This window comes from Liolophura sinensis, chromosome 10 (genome assembly GCF_032854445.1).
Source record: "Liolophura sinensis isolate JHLJ2023 chromosome 10, CUHK_Ljap_v2, whole genome shotgun sequence".
NCBI classification, from domain to species: Eukaryota; Metazoa; Mollusca; class Polyplacophora; order Chitonida; family Chitonidae; genus Liolophura; species Liolophura sinensis.
The window spans coordinates 35,594,078-35,613,429 of NC_088304.1; the positions used below are offsets into that span (position 1 = coordinate 35,594,078).

At 39.7% G+C, this 19,352-nt stretch overlaps 1 protein-coding gene across 1 annotated transcript; it reads right to left on the bottom strand.

The window, feature by feature from the left end:
• Nucleotides 1-7,396: 7,396 nt before the first annotated feature.
• On the bottom strand, nucleotides 7,397-17,576 carry LOC135477163 (TWiK family of potassium channels protein 7-like). Its single transcript, XM_064757318.1, has 3 exons — nucleotides 17,317-17,576; nucleotides 8,857-9,422; nucleotides 7,397-8,130 (listed from the first exon to the last, which is right to left on the bottom strand). The coding sequence occupies exons 2-3, from the start codon at nucleotides 9,347-9,349 to the stop codon at nucleotides 7,397-7,399; spliced, it is 1,227 nt and encodes a 408-aa protein (XP_064613388.1). The 5' UTR covers nucleotides 9,350-9,422; nucleotides 17,317-17,576.
• Between the last annotated feature and the right edge of the window lie 1,776 nt (nucleotides 17,577-19,352).

Sequence of the window (19,352 nt, forward strand, 5' to 3'; positions counted from 1 at the left end):
TCTCTGTAGGCAGGGGCCATATTGTAAGTTAAATTTGAATCACGAGATATGGAAGTTTTTGTGCCAAGTTTGTCTAGAGACATTTTAAGCAACACGTGCAAAACCTCGGTAAATTACTAATTCCGTCAACGAGTTCCCTTTGCTGGTACGTTTTTGCCACGAAATCATGCTACACAATCCGGAAACAACCTGACCTTTCCCCCGAACGATCACGTGGTTTGGTTAATTACGTCTCTGGTAATAACCTTATTAAGTGAGAAGAACAGCGACTACCAAAGGTCAACTTCAGCAGGCTCCATAGCCAGGAAAATGAGGCGTAACAGTACTTTACAGTAATTAGTGTTCTGACAGTATGGAGCGATTATGGCTGATTATATACTTTACAGCGCTATCCAGAACAAGGATTATGACCGATGTCCTCTGTAATTTTATCACACACACGTTGAAGAAACGTGAAAGACCATATTTTCCCACGATACAAAAAGGCCTTGAAAGTTGGTGAAAGCATTTATCAGTTACTCGCGAAAGGTGGATGGTTTACTTCGAGTACGGTGGATTCCACTGCTCATGAAACTGACGACAATAGTATATGTCAGATAGTCTGAATCCCTAGTAAAGCACCAAATTAGTCAGTGAATAGAAGAAATAAAGGCAGAGACAGATGTTAGATGAGAGTTTGTACCGATGAAAATTTTGATTATTGAGCTCTACCTTCCTTTTACTACGAAACGGATGAATGGGTGAAGTTGGTCACTTACACTCGTGCAATCTCGAAGACATTAATGGACGCAGTGTACAACCTCTTCTCAAAGATTAATATTGTCGATGGAAAATTCCTTAATATTGTCGATTGGAAATTCTTCAATATTGTCGATGGGAAATTCTTCAATATTGTCGATGAGAATTTCCTTAAGATTGTCGGTAGGAAATTCCTTAATATTGCCGATGAGAAATTCTTTAATATTGTCGATGAGAAATTCCTCAATATTGTCCGTGAAAAATTCCTCAATATTGGCCATAAGAAATTCCTTAATATTGTCGATGAGAAATTCCTTAATATTGTCGATGAGAAATTCCTCAATATTGCCGATGAGAAATTCCTTAATATTGTCGATGAGAAGTTCCTTAATATTTTGTCTATGGGAAATTCCGTAATATTGCCGATGAGAAATTCTTTAATATTGTTGATGAGAAATTCCTCGATATTGTCCATGAGAAATTCCTTAATATTGGCCATAAGAAATTCCTTAATATTGTCGATGAGAAATTCCTTAATATTGTCGATGAGAAATTCATAAATATTGTCAATGAAAAATGACAAATTCCCCAATATTGCCGATGAGAAATTCCTTAATTTTGTCCATGAGAAATTCCTTAATATTTTGTCGATGGGAAATTCCTTAATATTGTTAATGAGAAATTCTTTAATATTGTTGATGGGAAATTCCTCAATATTGCCGATGAGAAATCCCTCAAAATTGTCGATGAGAAATTCCTCAATATTGTCGATGAGAAATTCCTAAATTTTGTCCATGAAAAATTCCTCAATATTGTCCATGAGAAATTCCTTAATAATGTCCATGAGAAATTCCTTAATATTGTCGATGAGAAATTCCTAAATACATGTATTATCCATGAGAAATGAGAAATTCCTTAATAATGTCCATGAGAAATTCCTAAATATTGTCAATGAGAAATGACAAATTCCTCAATATTGCCGATGAGAAATTCTTTAATATTGTCCATGAGAAGTTCCTTAATATTGTCGAACATATCCCATAAACCCACAGGTTTGTGACCATCTTATTTACATATGCTGTATTACGCCTGGTGACCAGTGCTGAGCAATATCGTTACACATGACTCTATAATCGACGGTGTGGTTGACATGCAAAGCAGTTTAGCTGGCGTCAGTTATAGTAGCCAAAGCTTGGTGCCTGCACAGAAGTAAGGAGACCGATTTATTTATATCAGTGAGAGCCGGTGCAACAGGTCGGGAGCTTGGAAGTTTTTCTCTCTAATTCTAAACAGGCATTCACTATAACTGAAGACGCACAGCATAGAGATTAAAACCGGAGCAGTGATTTACCTGGTCAATGGTCACACGAAACCGGTTAATTACGGCCTCTTGTCAATTTGCCTCAGTCAGGGTTTTTTTTTTCTAACGGTTCATGTAAATGCATAAATAGTAGCAATTTAATTTACGTGCCTTCAACCACCATGGATCAAGACATCCTTGCCACACGTAATATTATCCCACACTTTTTATCACTATAAAATAGAGTTGATGAGATCATTTTCAAAGGCAATTAAACAACGGACACAAACTTTATCAATTGTGATAATATATTTTGTGTTGTCCTTCAAACAGTCCGCTTCGGGACCGGTAGATCCAGGATCAATCCTTGATCGAGTCACACCTAAGACTTTAAAAGAGGAAGTTGTAACTTCCTCGCTTGGCGTTCAGCATGAAGGGGATAGTGCAACGACTGGTTGGCCCGTATCAGTATAATGGCTCGGGCGGGGCGGCTTACTTGCCTTCGGTAAGTCGTCTCAGTGAAGCAGCATTAAATAAAAGAGCGGTGGAAATCCGTCCTGCAACAAGGAGGCACATTACATGTACATGCACCCTAATGATTCCTTCGTCGTCATATGACTGAAAAATTGTTGAGTACGACGTTAAACCCCAAGCACTCACTCACTCACTCCTTCAAACACGTGTTGGATACTTTAGGACAGTTTTTGTATCCAAGCCTTTCGCGGTATGTCTTCTAAGGAAGTTTCTGCAATGTGATGCCATGTTATATTTTGGCATAAACATGGATGGACTGAAAAATTCACCGCTATAAATATTACAAGGTCCCTAGACTAGGTTTATTTCCCTGCTTCCCTGTGGTTTAGAGTCGCCTTCAAGATTTATTTGTTTGATTAGTTTTTTTTATGTCATATTCAAGAATATTTCATTTATACGACGGTCGATGTGAGTTCAAGTCCAGCTCATGCTAACTTCCTCACGGCCGTACATGGGAAGGTCTCCCAGCAACCTGCGGATGGCCGTGGGTTTGCCCTGGTGCTGTGCCCGGTTTATCGTATCTCGGCAAAATACTTCATTGTAATTTTATTTTGTGCGGTTTAATTTGCCGTAACACATGTTAAGCATAAAAATTGTTCATTGGTAGGAGTCAAACTCCTGATCCCTTAATTGTATCAGCTGAATTGTAAGGTGCGCATGTTACCTCTTGGTCAAGGGGAACATAACGCTTGAAGTAATGAAATAGTATGATTAATGTATAGCTCCGAAGCCCCAAGTAAACATTTCCTTTCTAACATATTTGCAAAGAAAATTTGTAGAACTATCATTGCGTGAACCAATACCATACTTCAGGATATATGTAGTTACCAATACTATTAGGATAAGCTGATTTATATCATATTTCACTAACTTCTAGATCTAACAGAGGAACATTCCTTCATTCATTCCTTAGTTCATTTGTTATCGTATTTGTAGTATGATGGGAATTCCTGCTGTAGTTACCAATACTATTAGGATAAGCTGATTTATATCATATTTCACTAACTTCTGGATCTAACAGAGGAACATTCATTCATTCATTCCTTAGTTCATTTGTTATCGTATTTGTAGTATGATGGGAATTCCTGCTGTAGTTACCAATACTATTAGGATAAGCTGATTTATATCATATTTCATTAACTTCTAGATCTAACAGAGGAACATTAATTCATTCATTCATTCATTCATTCATTCCTTAGTTCATTTGTTATCGTATTTGTAGTATGATGGGAATTCCTGCTGTAGTTACCAATACTATTAGGATAAGCTGATTTATATCATATTTCATTAACTTCTAGATCTAACAGAGGAACATTCATTCATTCATTCATTCCTTCATTCATTCCTTAGTTCATTTGTTATCGTATTTGTAGTATGATGGGAATTCCTGCGGTAGTTACCAATACTATTAGGATAAGCTGATTTATATCATATTTCATTAACTTCTAGATCTAACAGAGGAACATTCATTCATTCATTCATTCATTCCTTAATTCACTTATTATCATATTTGTAGGATGATGGGAATTCCTGCTGGAAAAGGTCTTACACTGACGAAATCTGTCCTTGACTTTAATTCTGTCCTCCGATGAAACAAAACTATGAATCACAACAACCCAATGCTTTAAAGCCATATCGTGTAATGATTAGATTGAAGTGAGTTACCCCCGTTTTTCTGCATGAAAAAATTAAACTGCAACATGGGGACGATTTCACTTTTAATTGCAAGGGGTCCTATCCATTTGCCCCGTTGTTAATAGTCAATACATTCTACGAAAACAGGAAGACATCTCAGTGCAAGTCAATCGACGAAAGCCACGGTCGAGTCCAAGAATGTGTATGTTGTTGTTGTATCGGGAAAGTTTTAACTGTTTTGTTCCAGCACGTCAGGTACCGTGAGGTAGTACGAGAATTTGCGTGACCATGACCTTATTGCCGTTTTCTAACAATTAAGCCACATGGTTTGTTAAAATGCTAGGCTGTGGTTATTAAATAATATGTAAAATACATTTCCGCCTCTGTCACCATGACGACACCAGCTTGTATTTGGCCTATTGCATAAGCATCGTGGCGTTTAAAGTGGTGCATATTTGTTACGTATATAATATATACGAAGGTCGTTTTGCCTGGCCTCGCAGCCAGATTGAGTGATCCCAACACTATTACAATTATAGCACCACTGGTCGCTCCTTCATTATACCCAGCCCCATTTATGACGAGAAAACAAACGCCCATCACAAAAAAGCGTCAAACAATATTACTGCAATCTGATCGGCGTATCCCTGAAGACTGCAGTCAGTGTGTGGGGTTTATATGCGTGTTGTGTATGTAGGGCATTCCATGTCATAAATCCTATGTCCGTGTTGCATTAGTTCTATTGACAAAAGCCTTGTTGTTGAATAAATACGAAAACCCGTCAATGATAAATGTACGTCCGACCCAATTTGCTATGTCCAGCTAGGACCTCACTGTTCTCGGGTATCAGTAAACAGACGGGCTAGAGATTAGAGATACCGGTTTCCGCAACTCACAAAACTGACTTCCATTGTATCGGTGAAAACTTCTTGACTATGGCGTTAAACAACAATCAAATAAATAAATTGAACGATGATGTCATGTTGGGAACCAGCAGCGAAACCCGGCAAACTCGACAAAAATCGCCATCTTCTGTTCTCCCAAGCAACAATAAACACTCACAATGAGTCACAAACGAATATCAGTCAAGGTACCCGTAAAAGACGTGAGCACTGGTCTTTTCTATGTACCATTTCCATATAGGGGGCCATACCATATGGTCACGTGACCACGTAGCGACGATAGCAACCTCGCTGTAGCTACTGATGAGGACTAGCCTTAGGTGGATGGCGTTGGGTTTCCAGTTAAAATCTCGATGTTACCCGAAAATGTATTTATTTGATTCGTGTTTTACTCCGTACTCAAACTATTTCACTTTTACGACAAAAATGGGTAAATCAGACAACAATTATAACTGACCTACTTTTGGTTCGATGTTTTCACGATGAGAATTTGGCTAATCGCAACCATCAGGGCCTCATACAAGAAATGCTGCAGCCAGAGACCATCGCTACACTGAGCGACATTAACACGACATTACCATATTTTCTGGAAAAGAAAAAACAAAAGCCAGATATATCACTGAAAATATTGCACTGTGCCCAAAGAGGAAATGTATAATACAATGTCCATTTGGAAAGTATAACATACCAGTGAATTACATGTGAAATAAAATTTCCCAGGCCTAAGAAAATGCCATAATAATGTTCTGTGGAATTGCCATGGCAACCATTGTAAGAACAAATATATTTTATATCACAATGCATCACAAATTATAGCGATGATAAAAGTGACGTCTTCATTGAATGCAACAGAGTTTGGATGATAACCATTCAACATATTACAGCAATCGTCTCACAGCGGAACATTTCTAACTCTATTGAACAGTTCTGGAAGGTATAATATTTGATTAAAACACACGAAATCAGAATAAAGTCATTTTCTGAACTAGGACATAATCAACTGTCGTCATGAGTTTAGATCCGCATAAACTACATTTAGATAGTACATACATGATCCAAGGCATGACTAGAACTTGACCGTAAATGTAACAACGTCAATGCTGGCATAGCTCCTAACGGAAAATGATACGGAGAATGTTAATGAGGAAGGTGGATGTAACAAGCGACTGACAATGGACGATGATGGGGCTAACTACAAACGCTACAGTTTCCTCTGATTGTGGAATTACGTGTGGTGTACCAGGACTGAGTTAAGCGTCTAACTGGCGAGTCTCGTCTTTTCAGACTAAAACTCATTAACCAATGACCCCAGACCTGGTACATCATCCGCAAGCATTGAAAAGACAGCGTATTTGAGGCACACCCAAGCCCATTTAATGTACCGGTATCATCTTGCCATCCAAAAAGAGCAAACTGTACTATGGCTGGAAGTTGACAGAAACTGTCTCACGAGTCTTGTCGTTCTAGGCTGGGTCGATTCTATGAGTGCTGATAAAATGCCCTCTACATTGTCATGTAGGCTCATAGCACAGTTTACATTGTCTGCAGTTTTACCGTTGTTAAAATAGAATATAGTCCAAGCTTCCAACATCAATGTAAAAACAGACTGAACTATGTACATGAATTCTCCATCAGATAGCCAGAATGTTTTGGAAAATCATAATTTAAGCGGCTATATTAAAACCTTACTCGTACCAGTGTACGCATCGCATCAAGATAAGAACACTTTTTCATTTTAAGTTCAAATTAAAGGGTCATTGGTTGTTCAACTGGAAAGGATACCAGATGCAGACATCGTTTGGCATTTAATCATATCCTAGAACGACTAATATAGGCCAACTGCAGACGAAACTGATTGTCCTTGAGTACTCCGTTTCAAAGAAACACTGGTTGAAAACGATATAAATCTATCGGTAAACTACAAATATGGCATTAGTCGCTTTAAATAATCCAGTCATATAAACCATCCAAAGCTTTATGTTGCAGTAAAGTCCACAGTAAAAACTATTAAAAAAACACACATTTTCGTAGGGATTATTGCATCTGGTAATGTCTGGTTATCTCCTTTCAGAGAATTGAGGTTCAAACGCCTCAGGACTTGATTTGCAAAAAGTGAATCTAGATAACAAACGCAGAAAGGGCCACCGACACTTAAATATTTATGCTAAATTGAAAAAAAAAATTAATAATAATAATAATAATAATAATAATAATTATTATTATTATTATTATAAACAGACCGTAAACAAAACATAAACAAAACGAACACCATCACCCATTTCGCTTATCACGATTCTTTGTCTTCAATAATCCCTAACCATAACCCAAATCGCCTGCACATATAGCGGACCTGTTCCTGCATCAGGTCGAAGCACATGGCTAGGAGTGCCAGTCCAAATAACAGGTACAAAGTGCAGATTATCCGCTTTTCCTGGCTTGCCCATGACTGTATGCTGGTCCCTGGTACAAAATCTCCGAATCCAATTGTACTGAGAGTGATAAAGCAGAAGTATGAGCCGACTAGGTAATCCCAGTCTTTCTCCCACAAAGTAAACAACATGGCGCCCCCGAAAATATAGCCTGCCATTATGCCGATGGTGACGATAACTGGCACCCGAATGATATCGTGTATGTTATCATACTCTGACCCGGGCTCAAATGTCACAGTAATTTCCACAGGTTCCTTGATGCTGTTTGTCTGCTCGGCTTCTTCTGTTTTGTTATCGCCGCCACAGCATCCACCACAACGTTTTCTTTTCCCGCAGCATGATTTTGTCTTGCATTTGCGGTTTTCAGCTTGTGATCCTGATTCCCTTGTTCTTGTTGCTATCTTTACAGCGTGTTGTCTTCGGCGCCGACGACAAAGTCCGCAGATGATCCTCCCGTATAGAAACCTGAAACATTTGCCCAGAACGCCTCCGATGTTAGCCAAGCAAAGCAGAGTCAACGGTATTCCAATCATGGCGTAGATTATGGTGGCCACACGTCCCCACGATGTCTTCGGGGCAATATTACCGTAGCCTGTCGATGAGAAAATGGTTATTTCATTGGTATGCGTATGTATGTACGTTGAACTTAAAATTTTTAGTCATGTGACGATGAGAAGTGATTACCTGTATGCACATATATTGTGTCTTGTTGTGGCAGGGCGAGCCCATGCCGCCAAAGTTCTGCCGCCACTAAAGTATCATACCGAAGGCTCAAGACATGATACCCACCATTTCACAAACTCTGAGTAAGCCAATGTGATCAATCGTTGTCCACCGTTCCGTCTTAAGCCACATCGTGATCTTTAACAGTAAAGTCCTAAAATTTATTAGCTCCTCAAATGACATCTGCTTCCGTAGAGCGAAATCACTGCAGTTAGTGGATCTTCCCTCTCTACGTGGTGAAAAGACTTTGCTTCTATGTTACGAAATTATGTAACAATTGTCTTAAACATCCTTCTATTATCACAGAGATTACATTCGAAAAGACCTCGTTCAATTTAACTACTTAGCATGTCTTAAGTAAGTCCTTTTAGTCTGAGGCCTGACCGTAACTGTTTTAGACGAATGGCTGTACACGACCAGTAACCAAGTGTGTCACCTGTCATATCAGTGGAATCCGAGTGAGTCTGTAGTGAACTTCATGAAAAACCACACAAGGACTACTGTCATCAGGGTCCCGAAATATAATCCAAGCATAGGAATGCTGACAATTTCCATAAACAAATAAAAATATAGAAACAAACAACACAGTACTTACCAATGGTAGTGATGATAGTGACTGAATAGAGCAACGCTCCTGCAAACGTCCATTGTAAGTCTGTGGTGCTGACACCTTCTGTCCCATCCCAGCCTTTCTCCTTCACGGCTATAAATACTTCGTGCTGGAAATCCTTGAAGATGACATCAGCCACAGTCGTCCAGTTCGGTTTGTACAAAATATTCAACTTGCTAGTCTCATCCCACAATCTCTGGATATGCTCAGCGCGAATGTGTCCTACCACCGCCTTTTCTCTTTTCTCGTAAGGCGACTCTAACTCTTGAAATATTACTCCGCCTAAAATGGAATATCCCACGACCAGTCCAGTCAGACCGATGTGCGAGAACATATACATTAGCAGTTTCTTCCCGCATTTCTGACATTTCTCCTTGAATTTGTCCTCTGTCCGCTGATGGCCGTCTTCTTCCGGCAACTCACTAGGTGACTTCCTGTGCATGGACGTTCGAAAGAAACGATATGCTCGCATTGCCATTGGTCCGCCGTGATTTTACCTTCTCACATCATAGCGTGCTCGTCCGGAGGCCCACCACTTCCAATGACATAATCTGCAACAGAGATAATATGATAAAAGGCTTACATCCTAGATAGTAAAACATGAGCTCCGACGACAGTATTATAACTGGAAAATGGTCAGACGTAACCGGTGAAATAAGGCCTCTTGTCAATATATAACAGTTACATTCACATCATGAAACATGTAAGCCTACAGTGCAACGATCTGCCCGCTGGTTCTGAAAAATAAATATGCATAAAGCAGTAATGAATGCTTCGTCTCTGAGTGTGATAGATATTACACGTAACAAAATGTATGTAGTATAACTCTAGCTGACACATTGGTATAACGCGTTGCTCTCACAACCGTCGACCTAACAATAACCCAGCTGTAGCTAGTTAAACTCCCTATTTAAGACAAGAGGTATGCCGGGCTCCAGGATCACGAAACGAGCTAAGACTTAAGTCTAAATTTCAAATCATTTTAAACTTGCTATTTCTTACGTAACAAGGTCAAAACATTGTTTAATAGCATAGATTCTAGGAAAGTTATTGTAAAGCAAATTTCGACTAAAATAATGGAAAGCAATATACCAAGTTTACTGACTGAAATTTTGACTTCAATATAAGATCATGTCATGATCCCGGAGCCAGGCGCTTAGCGAAGATTGTAGATTTCTCCAAGCCGTCCATCCACCAACAAACCCCCAAACGCCATGGTAAAGAAATTTAGAAATTGCAATTGCGACAGTATGTGCTGTAATTATGTAAGGTTAGACTGAGGAAATGCCATTTTCTTTTCTGGACACTGATTTAAGAAAAAACAGGAAAAAAAAAACAAAACATTTTCAGGACACTTAAATGATTATGTCATACATTTGACGCACTGAGAGGTTAGAGCAAGGAAACATGACTGCTTGGCCTGGTGCCGGTGTAATGTGACCGGGATAGGTGTCATGTCTGGTGTCTTCGGTATGACACTGCAGTGGCGACAGAACTTTGACGGCGTGAATTCTCCCTGCCAATCGGAGACTCAGTACATATACACACACCTCACAACCGTTCATCAACATATGACTGAAAAATTACTAAGTACCGTCGTTCAACCAGGAGCATACAGACAAACACATGCACGACCAGCTTGGACATACGTGCACGAAGGCAAGTGTGAGATATTTGACGGCTTTGACATTGATTCATCCCAACAAATGTGAACTTTCTACTCTCTAAACTAAATCCTCTACCCAGTTGCACACCAGTCAAATTCGTCATCCACAAAACATGTTACACTAAATCGATTATAATTACTGTAGGTCTATTATGACAACAACATGATATCGATACATGTTGATACAGTATTTACAATACACTCGCGAACAGTAGGTTTGGGTCATTAGGGACCTGAAGGATTGGTTCACCAATAGTTCAGCATAGACACCTCTAGTGAATACCATTAAGCAATGCCAATTTCATGAGTATATAACGCTTTGTTTATATGTACTGTGAGCGCTGAATTTCGTGTTACACAGGTAGTTACATTAATGATTTGATGATAGACGCGACAGCTGCGTGTCGTCGATTGAAAGCATGTAGCAATGTTTTTTTGGAAACAGTGACTGGAACAAAACTTTTGTTCGTAATGCACAAGGTGTACTTCGTGCAGGCTACGTTTGAAATTGCGATTTGATCGCTACTGATGGCTCAGCACACGGCTGTGTTCATCGCTGTCACGTTTTCGGGCGCCTTGTGTGTTCGTGGACCGCTCCAGACAAGCGGAAGAGGGTCTGATCCTCCAAGAGGCGCCGATTCCGCCCGTAGGGTTAATAACGGACACAAGAGCTGTAATTCAAACTTACAGGGGTGGATCAGATGCGCGAGAGGCTCTAACGAGTTCGTGGGATTATTACCTTCGACAATAACACATGTCACTTCTCTATAAAACCTTGGTAATATGCCTTAGCACAAGCTGTTTGTCTCTACATTAAGACCGCAAGGCTTATATCTGTTTAATCAGAAAATAAATTAATAAATCAATGAATCGATCCATCGATTAATCCATTAATCAGTCATAAGCAGATGAATTAGAGCACACCACAGGATCAGGTGTATACATAATACACTATCAGGTTGTCAGATTGTATCACACCGAAAGCATGTGCAGTGCATGCATGCCGTGCAATTCAGTTCGTGATTATAAAGTCATTTAATTAAGCTATAATATAGCTTGCATCCAGCTACTAAATAACCGACCGGATAGCACAGTTGGTAGAGCGTCCGCTTCGGAGACCGGTAGATCCAGGTTCAATCCTTGATCGAGTCACACCTAAGACTTTAAAAGAGGAAGTTGTAACTTCTTCACTTGGCGTTCAGCATGAAGAGGATACTGCAACGACTGGTTGACTCATATCAGTATAATGGCTCGGGCGGGGCGGCTTACTTGCCTTCTTGTAACTTTACATCCACACGCATATCAGTTTTCTTCCTCTTCCTCTTAATGTTGATTTTAGAATCCTGCAAAAAGTGGTCACCGTCGTCATGGTGAAAGGTACCTGACGATTACAGTACGTAAGGCAAATTCCCCGCGCTTTAATGTTAAACTATTTAGTTTTATTTCGTGGGTTTCCCCCGGGCTGTGCCCTGTTTCCACCCACCATAATGCTGACCGCCGTCGTATAAGTGAAATATTCTTGAGTACGGCGTAAAACACCAATCAAATAAATAAATAAATTTAGTTTTATTTAAAATGTAAATATTGACACTATTTGCTTTATATGTAGTAGTTTGAATACAGAAGTGAAGACTTAACAGTATTAGCTTTTATAGGCCTTAGAGGGGACTAATAAAAAAAAATTGCACTGTTTACTAAATGTTTCCTACTGTATATTACCATACCTAACAGTGCAAATACCATGAATTCTTACAAGGTTAAGTGTGTCTGATCAACATGCTTCAACTTCTCAGATTAAAAACTGGCTCTGTTTGTTTAGTGTGAACCGTAGTTTACAGTATGTGAGTTAAAAGCAGAAACATCGATTAGGGATGAGAAGAGGAACAATACAAACACAACCAAGCCTTTAATAGGACCAACCAGTGCGTTGTGGGATTGACGAGGGCATGTAGAACAAGTCCAGTAAGTCTCTGGAGCACACAGTTATTGGTGACATTTGCAGTTTCCCAGTGCGGATTGCAGCGCTACTCTAGTCCAGACAGCGGCTGTCGGCTCATTATACAGCAGTGTGTACATTAAAGCGACTTGTAAAACACGCCGGTAATGAATTCCTAAGTAAACAGGCATACCAGGGAGCGGAAGGTTGTAAACCAAGCTGTGTTCAGACAGCCGAAAGCACATGTAAAGCTGGTCTCAAGCTATAGGCCTATATCATAATCCAGATAGAGACTAATCTGATTGTTCAGAAACTCTTAGCCATGAAATTTTGATCGGCTGGGCATATAGAAACTGCACACTGAAAAAGAACCCCGCAAGGGTCTCCATGGTAATAACTCCTGACAATTACTTCCGGTTTACTGTATTTGTGGTCATGTGACGTCTGGCGTTTACAAAAAGATTTGTGGTCTGATTTTGTTACACTGTTGGCTTTCATAACTGTCAAACACAGAGACAAGCTGAACGATACAAATCAAGAAGAAACATGCGTTGTACAGTTTGCCCATATGTGATTTAGATAAGATCCGATTTTCGCAGAAGTTACAGCCTAAAATGGCGCCATCCAAGGAGACAAAACAACTTCTCTATATCTTCCTGTCAAACCTGATATTGCGTGCAATGAATTCACTTTATTTGACGTTCACTCTAAGAAGTCGGCAGAGTGTATCAAATTCTTGTGTGGAATGAAGCGAGTTTTATGGCGACAGGCTGCCTGAGTGGCGATATCGTCAAAGCAACAGCGGTATGAGTCGTCATAAGAGTGTAACATTACATAACGCTGGACACTCCAAGCTTTAAGGAGACACGCAATCTCCAAGATTTTACTCAAGAGGTGTTCATTGCGAGCCAAAATTGCGTTTAATTCCTTTGTAAATAGCTGACAAACATGCGAAAACCCTAAATCCGTCTGACACCCTTTTTAGTTCACATCCACAATCTGCCTTTTTATCTGCCTATAGGATTTCAGTGCCGTTCTCTTATTAAATCTCGGCTCAACATGAACACATATCACATGCTAAAAGCTGTAAGACAAACTCCATTATCGTCGACATCGGTCTGACAATATCGTCTGATGGGAATTGAACTTGTAGAATTTTTGAGAACAACCCCCCCCCCCCAAAAAAAAAACAGTACATATAAACATCCTGACTGACTTAATGACACACTAATGCATATCTTCATTATGTGGTAAAACATTTCCCTCAATGCCTTTGAAACTAATGAAAACTGATTTTGCTATTACTTTCAGCTCTATCAGTTCTTGCTTTGGCTTATTGTTTGACAGTCCAAAGCTGGCGGCAAATCCAGGAAGATTTAGAATGGTGTATATACACTCCGCTTCGACGTCAGTGCTGTCGATGCGAGTTAGAGTCCGATCCAGCCAATGGTGTACATTTGTCACAATTCGGAACATGCACTTAGCGGGTGGGTAATCAGATTGCGTGTTAGAATGCATCTTTTCATAGGGGTGCGATGTTTTTTTGCCAAACTTTGTTCTTTTTTCTGCGCAAATTCTGTATACCGTCATAAAAACTAACTGTTTTCTCCCGTAAGGGCGAACTCCAAACAGATCTAATAGACAAACAAATAAATAAACAAACGCACGGACCATTAAATGGTTCAGTATAGCTAGAAGTTCTATACCTGCGCTGATATCAACATCTGTTACATACTGTCTGTACTGCCGTAGGTGTAGACGGTTGATTTCCTTGTGCTAGTTTATATAGCTTTATATGTGTGTGCGTGTAAAGCTACGTGTTTGGAATTTTCGGAAATGTGCTCTGTGAAGGGCCCCTAAAAACAATTTACCATACCCATTTGTTTAGATCGTGTGTTCGTATTCATTGTAGTGAGCAAGTCTTTGTCAAGGTGGATATGATTTCATTTATGAGGACACATGAGGTACTGATTCAGTCTCGTCCTTCGAGGGGAAATGGTGTATTTCCCTGGTCTTGGCATGTGCGGTGGACAACGCATGCCGTTCGCACATTCCTCCACCAAAGCGGCTTTTACGTCTTTACGTCACACGTAAGAGTAAGTCGCTCAGTTACTTACCAATGGATTGCCATGAACACGTCGGATTCCCCACCCATTAAGCTGACATAACAATCAAATATGATTACGCCCTAGTTCCTCGCCTATCGCCTTATAAACTTTTGTCACATAAAACTGGCTGAATGTACAATTAAGCATAGAAGATTACTAAACATAAAAAAATGACGAAAGTTGGATCAGTGAAGTAGTGGAATATAACATTTCAAACTATAAGAACTATGACTTTCATCCAATGTCATATGTATTTTTACCGACCAAATTTTCCAATGTCCTTTTTCCCCCAACATATCCCCCTTTCTACACTCATTTTTACATAACTCCCTGAATTTTTGCTGTTCCATGTGTTTAATAGGTACATATGTACAGAAGAGCTCCCATATACTGCCACTTCAGTTAGGCCTCTCGAACATAATATAAAACAAGAAGCGAAGGTCCGCTATTTCTAATTTCCGTGTCTGGTAGGCCAATAGGCGTGCAAAGATTCAGTGTTTTCAAATTCTGAACAATTTCACTGTTTAGTGTCACTTTCATTTTGTTTCGTTACTGTTCTTTATTATCATAGGATTTATTTATTTATTTGATTGGTGTTTTACGCCTTACTCAAGAATATTTCATTTATACGACGGCGGTCAGCATTATGGTGGGAGGAAACCGGGCAGAGCCCGGGGGAAACCCACGACCATCCGCAGGTTGCTGGCAGACCTTCCCACTTACGGGCGAGTATTATCGCAAGAGTTTCTGTCAAAATACACATGGACGTAAGCCAGTCAGATGATTGAAAACGTGAGGTGTCCGGTCATAGTTCGGCCTACATAAAGGTGGAAACTGAGTGTTGCAGGAGCAAACTAGAGAAAATGTGGCAAAATCTATCCTGGATTGTGTGAGAAAGATATATTAGCTCGTGACATTCAACAGAAACCATCGATGAACAATGTGTGCCCGTTATATAATTGACATCGGGATGACTACATGTATTTTAAAGTGAATGAGACATTGGTGTCGACTCATTAATTTTTTTTTGAATGGCGGACGTTCTCTTGTTATCATATAGTATGTGTTTCGAGACCTAAACGGAGTACCAGTAGATGAGATGTCCTGCCCATCGGGCCGTCCTAACCAATAATCATTGTATTTCATAATGTAAATATAAGCGTCATGTCCGACATTTGTATACCATTCGTAGTCCGTAAAGGGCGTTCCAATCCGATCATCGCAAGATCCATTTTAACGTTTAAAGGAACAACGTTTAACACGGAAAAATCAGCAAAAGCCCATACCCAAAATCAAAGGCCTATTTAATTTTCCTTTGGTGTTTTATGCTGTACTCAAGAATATTTCACATATGATGGTGGTCAGCATAATGGAAAATGGGCAGAGACCGGGGGAAACCCACGACCATCTGTAAGTTGCTGGAAGACCTTCCCACGCTCGGCCGGAGAAGAAGCCAACATGAGTTTGAATTCACAGCGACTGCATTGGTGCAAATCTAATCGTCAAAGCAAAGATTCGTATTCCAGTCTTCAGTCCAAAAGGACTTTCCACGTCAATAAACCAATAAGTCCTGGTCATAACGCAACGTTCAACACAAACCACCAAAAACTGAAATCAGTTTTTATTTCAGTTTTATCCCATTTTGGAAAGACGCTCAGAGAATGAATTAAATCAATATCCAAACACCTAGGGAAGCAGATTTAAGGATTGACTGATTGGTGTATTTCAACACCGTGCTCAAGAATGTTTTACTCAGTACATGACCATATTAAGTTTAATATTTCGTGAAATTTCATTGTGAACTTTAACACTTAGTCTGTTTGGTGGCTTTGTCTATCTATATTTAAAGTTCACCATGAAATTCAGTGTTTGTCATGAATGGCAAAATAAAGTACTAGAATACTGAGTCAATATGAGCTTGTCGTTTTCCAGAGTTACACTACTCGTATTTTACGTTAAGTTAATTATTGGAGCACAAGGTTTTTGGTTTGTATGCCACTATAATTGGTGAAATAACTAATTGGTAATTAGTGCAAGTTATCTAAGTGCTTTGTGTTATACCACCTAAACGGGCCTTCTGAGCTTTGTGTTATACCACCTAAACGGACCTGTTGAGCTTTGTGTTATACCACCTAAACGGGCCTGTTGAGCTTTGTGTTATACCACCTAAACGGGCCTGTTGAGCTTTGTGTTATACCACCTAAACGGGCCTGTTGAGCTTTTCCACCACGCCAACAAGGCCCCGAGAAGGGTAATCTGTAGAACAATCTCTACCCAAGCCTGGGATTGAACCGACGTGTCGTGTGTCCGACAATGCAAACACAAGTATCTCACGGTCTATAAGCACTGCTATAAATACATTCACGAACATTAAAATCTGCGTAAGGTCATGCGTTACGGTTTTCAGTCGGAGCACATGATATCTTTACACACACCAAGCCTCTTTCACGGGACGTGCGAGCTAAACTACTCTGTGTGACAAAAGTGAACAAAACCGAGGAATGAAAAGCGATCTTCCACACTATTGTATATTAGCTGTAATACCTATCGGAAAGAAACACGTATTCTGAGATAAATTCTTAATTCTTTTCTATACAAGATTCTGCGTTACCCAACATTGACAAGTGAGCAGGCACAAGAGATAGTCCAATGCGTAGGAGTTATGAACTTCGCACAAAGTCTGTTCAACGTCTCATGACAAAATAAGTAGGAATATAAAAACCATGGCATATTACCTTTTCACGGCGATTATACACTTCCAGCTTCAGCTCGCTGATTGAACACCAGCCTTGCCTTTTCATCCAACGGACCTGCATATCCATTCAAAACATGGCGAGCTTGAATTAGTTAGGCCATGATTGCGCTGAAGGACGGGCTCGCTCTCCACTGTGGCTTCCTGAATTATGTAGCCGACGGATAGGCCAAGTGCAGTACCAAGGGATTTGACCGTTTACAGGTTTACCCAATGATAATGCCACAGTTAGCAAAGCTCCTCTCTTCGCTCTGCTCCGCCACGCACAATTCCAATTGTACTGGTCGATACAATTCCGATAAATGGATTATGGGTCACAGGTAAACGACCGGGAATAACTTCCCGATGTGCTCTTGTCCCTACCTCCCGGTGACATCAGAGGATGTCTAAACTTGTGACAGACGTCTAACGGAACTGCAGTATTGTTTCATAACTCGTAACAGCTGGCGTCCTCTCGCTGTTTGAGAAGCGTGCAGTATCCCGTTTTGTTGTTACTATGCACCCACTCAAACCGCCACTTCATATAAAGCCGTAAAACAGATTGCTTCGTGAATACAACTACGTGTATCTATCTCACCAAACATCGTACAGTATATTGTACCTTTCTTAATATGCTAGAGCACACCAGATTTCCTGTTTTGCTAAAAAAAAAAAAAACTACGATTTTTAATACCAGGACTTGATTGAGGTCAGCCTTTATGTATGTCGTTCCAAACTGACAGTTTGTTTAAAACCGTGGTCACACACTGTTTCGTTAAGGAGAGCACAGTGTAACGTGCATTAATAAAAGTGATTATAATAAATCGTATTTGTGTTACATGTAACCGTTTGCCATCACACTGTCGTCGCTGATCTGGTTTTACTTTCTATGCCGTCGTCTATAATTAAACGTAACATCCGGACAGCTGAACCTATAGTCATTCTTTGCAAATAAATAGTTTTTAGTGGAGAACTTTGGCTTAGCGAGTTTTTGACCACTTAAACTGGGTGGTGAGGGGATCAACTTATAGACGGTAGACATTCCTGTGTCAGTAATAGCTTTACATTTGAGAAAATACATGTAGTCATCCCGATATCAAGTATCCCTTTCTTTTTTGATATTACCAGCTGCAAAACAACATACAGAAAATGATGTTGTAAGGTATATCTTGCAAATATTTGCTAAGGAAGAAGAAGCCTTGGATCAAATGCTCATGGCATGAATATCACGCCTTACAAAATTTCATAAAATTTATGAGAAAAAATTGTATACAAGAAGTGACATTTATTTTACTCATGGCACTTTCAAGCAACCTAACGAAACATTCTAAATACACTTTCTTTGATTTATTTTTGCATATAAAATTTTGCCATAATAATTTATCTAAAACAAAGATTTCTGTAAAATATAAAGGAATGGAAACAGCACATAAAACTTCCGCAGCTGATTCACTCGGAATTCACTGAGGTGATAAAGTAGTCAGACTCTTTAAAAATGGTGACGTTTGAAACTCGTGGTCTGTAATAAAATACACAAAAAACTAATTGCTGTTGCATGCCGGTAGTCCACATGAACTTGGACAAGAAATTGACTGTAGTCTGGATGTAGAACGTTCATTCTGTAGCACTGATACTGAAATAATAATAATATAAGTTTTCAGTTCTGAACGAAAACTGTTAACCCGTAGGCGTGACAATCGGCTTCAATATCAGTGATCTAGATTTACTTTGTTTTGTTGTTGACGCGTTATAGCGATTTGCTATTGTATTTGGGAGTACAAAGTCAATTGCATGACATCTTGTTCCATTTCAATACTTCTGAATTGGGTCGTATATTTGGTTTCGGCATGTTTACAAACAGTACGCATGCGCTGTTTACTGACCAATGTGTTTGCAAGATGACATGATGTTTGCAGCCTGATGTTGTGAACACCACTGACAATGATCAAAAGGAAGTTCTGTATGAATGATAGCATCAGTCACGACATCACAACACAGAGCCGACAGAATGCGGGGAAATTGCAGAAATGAAAAGATTCG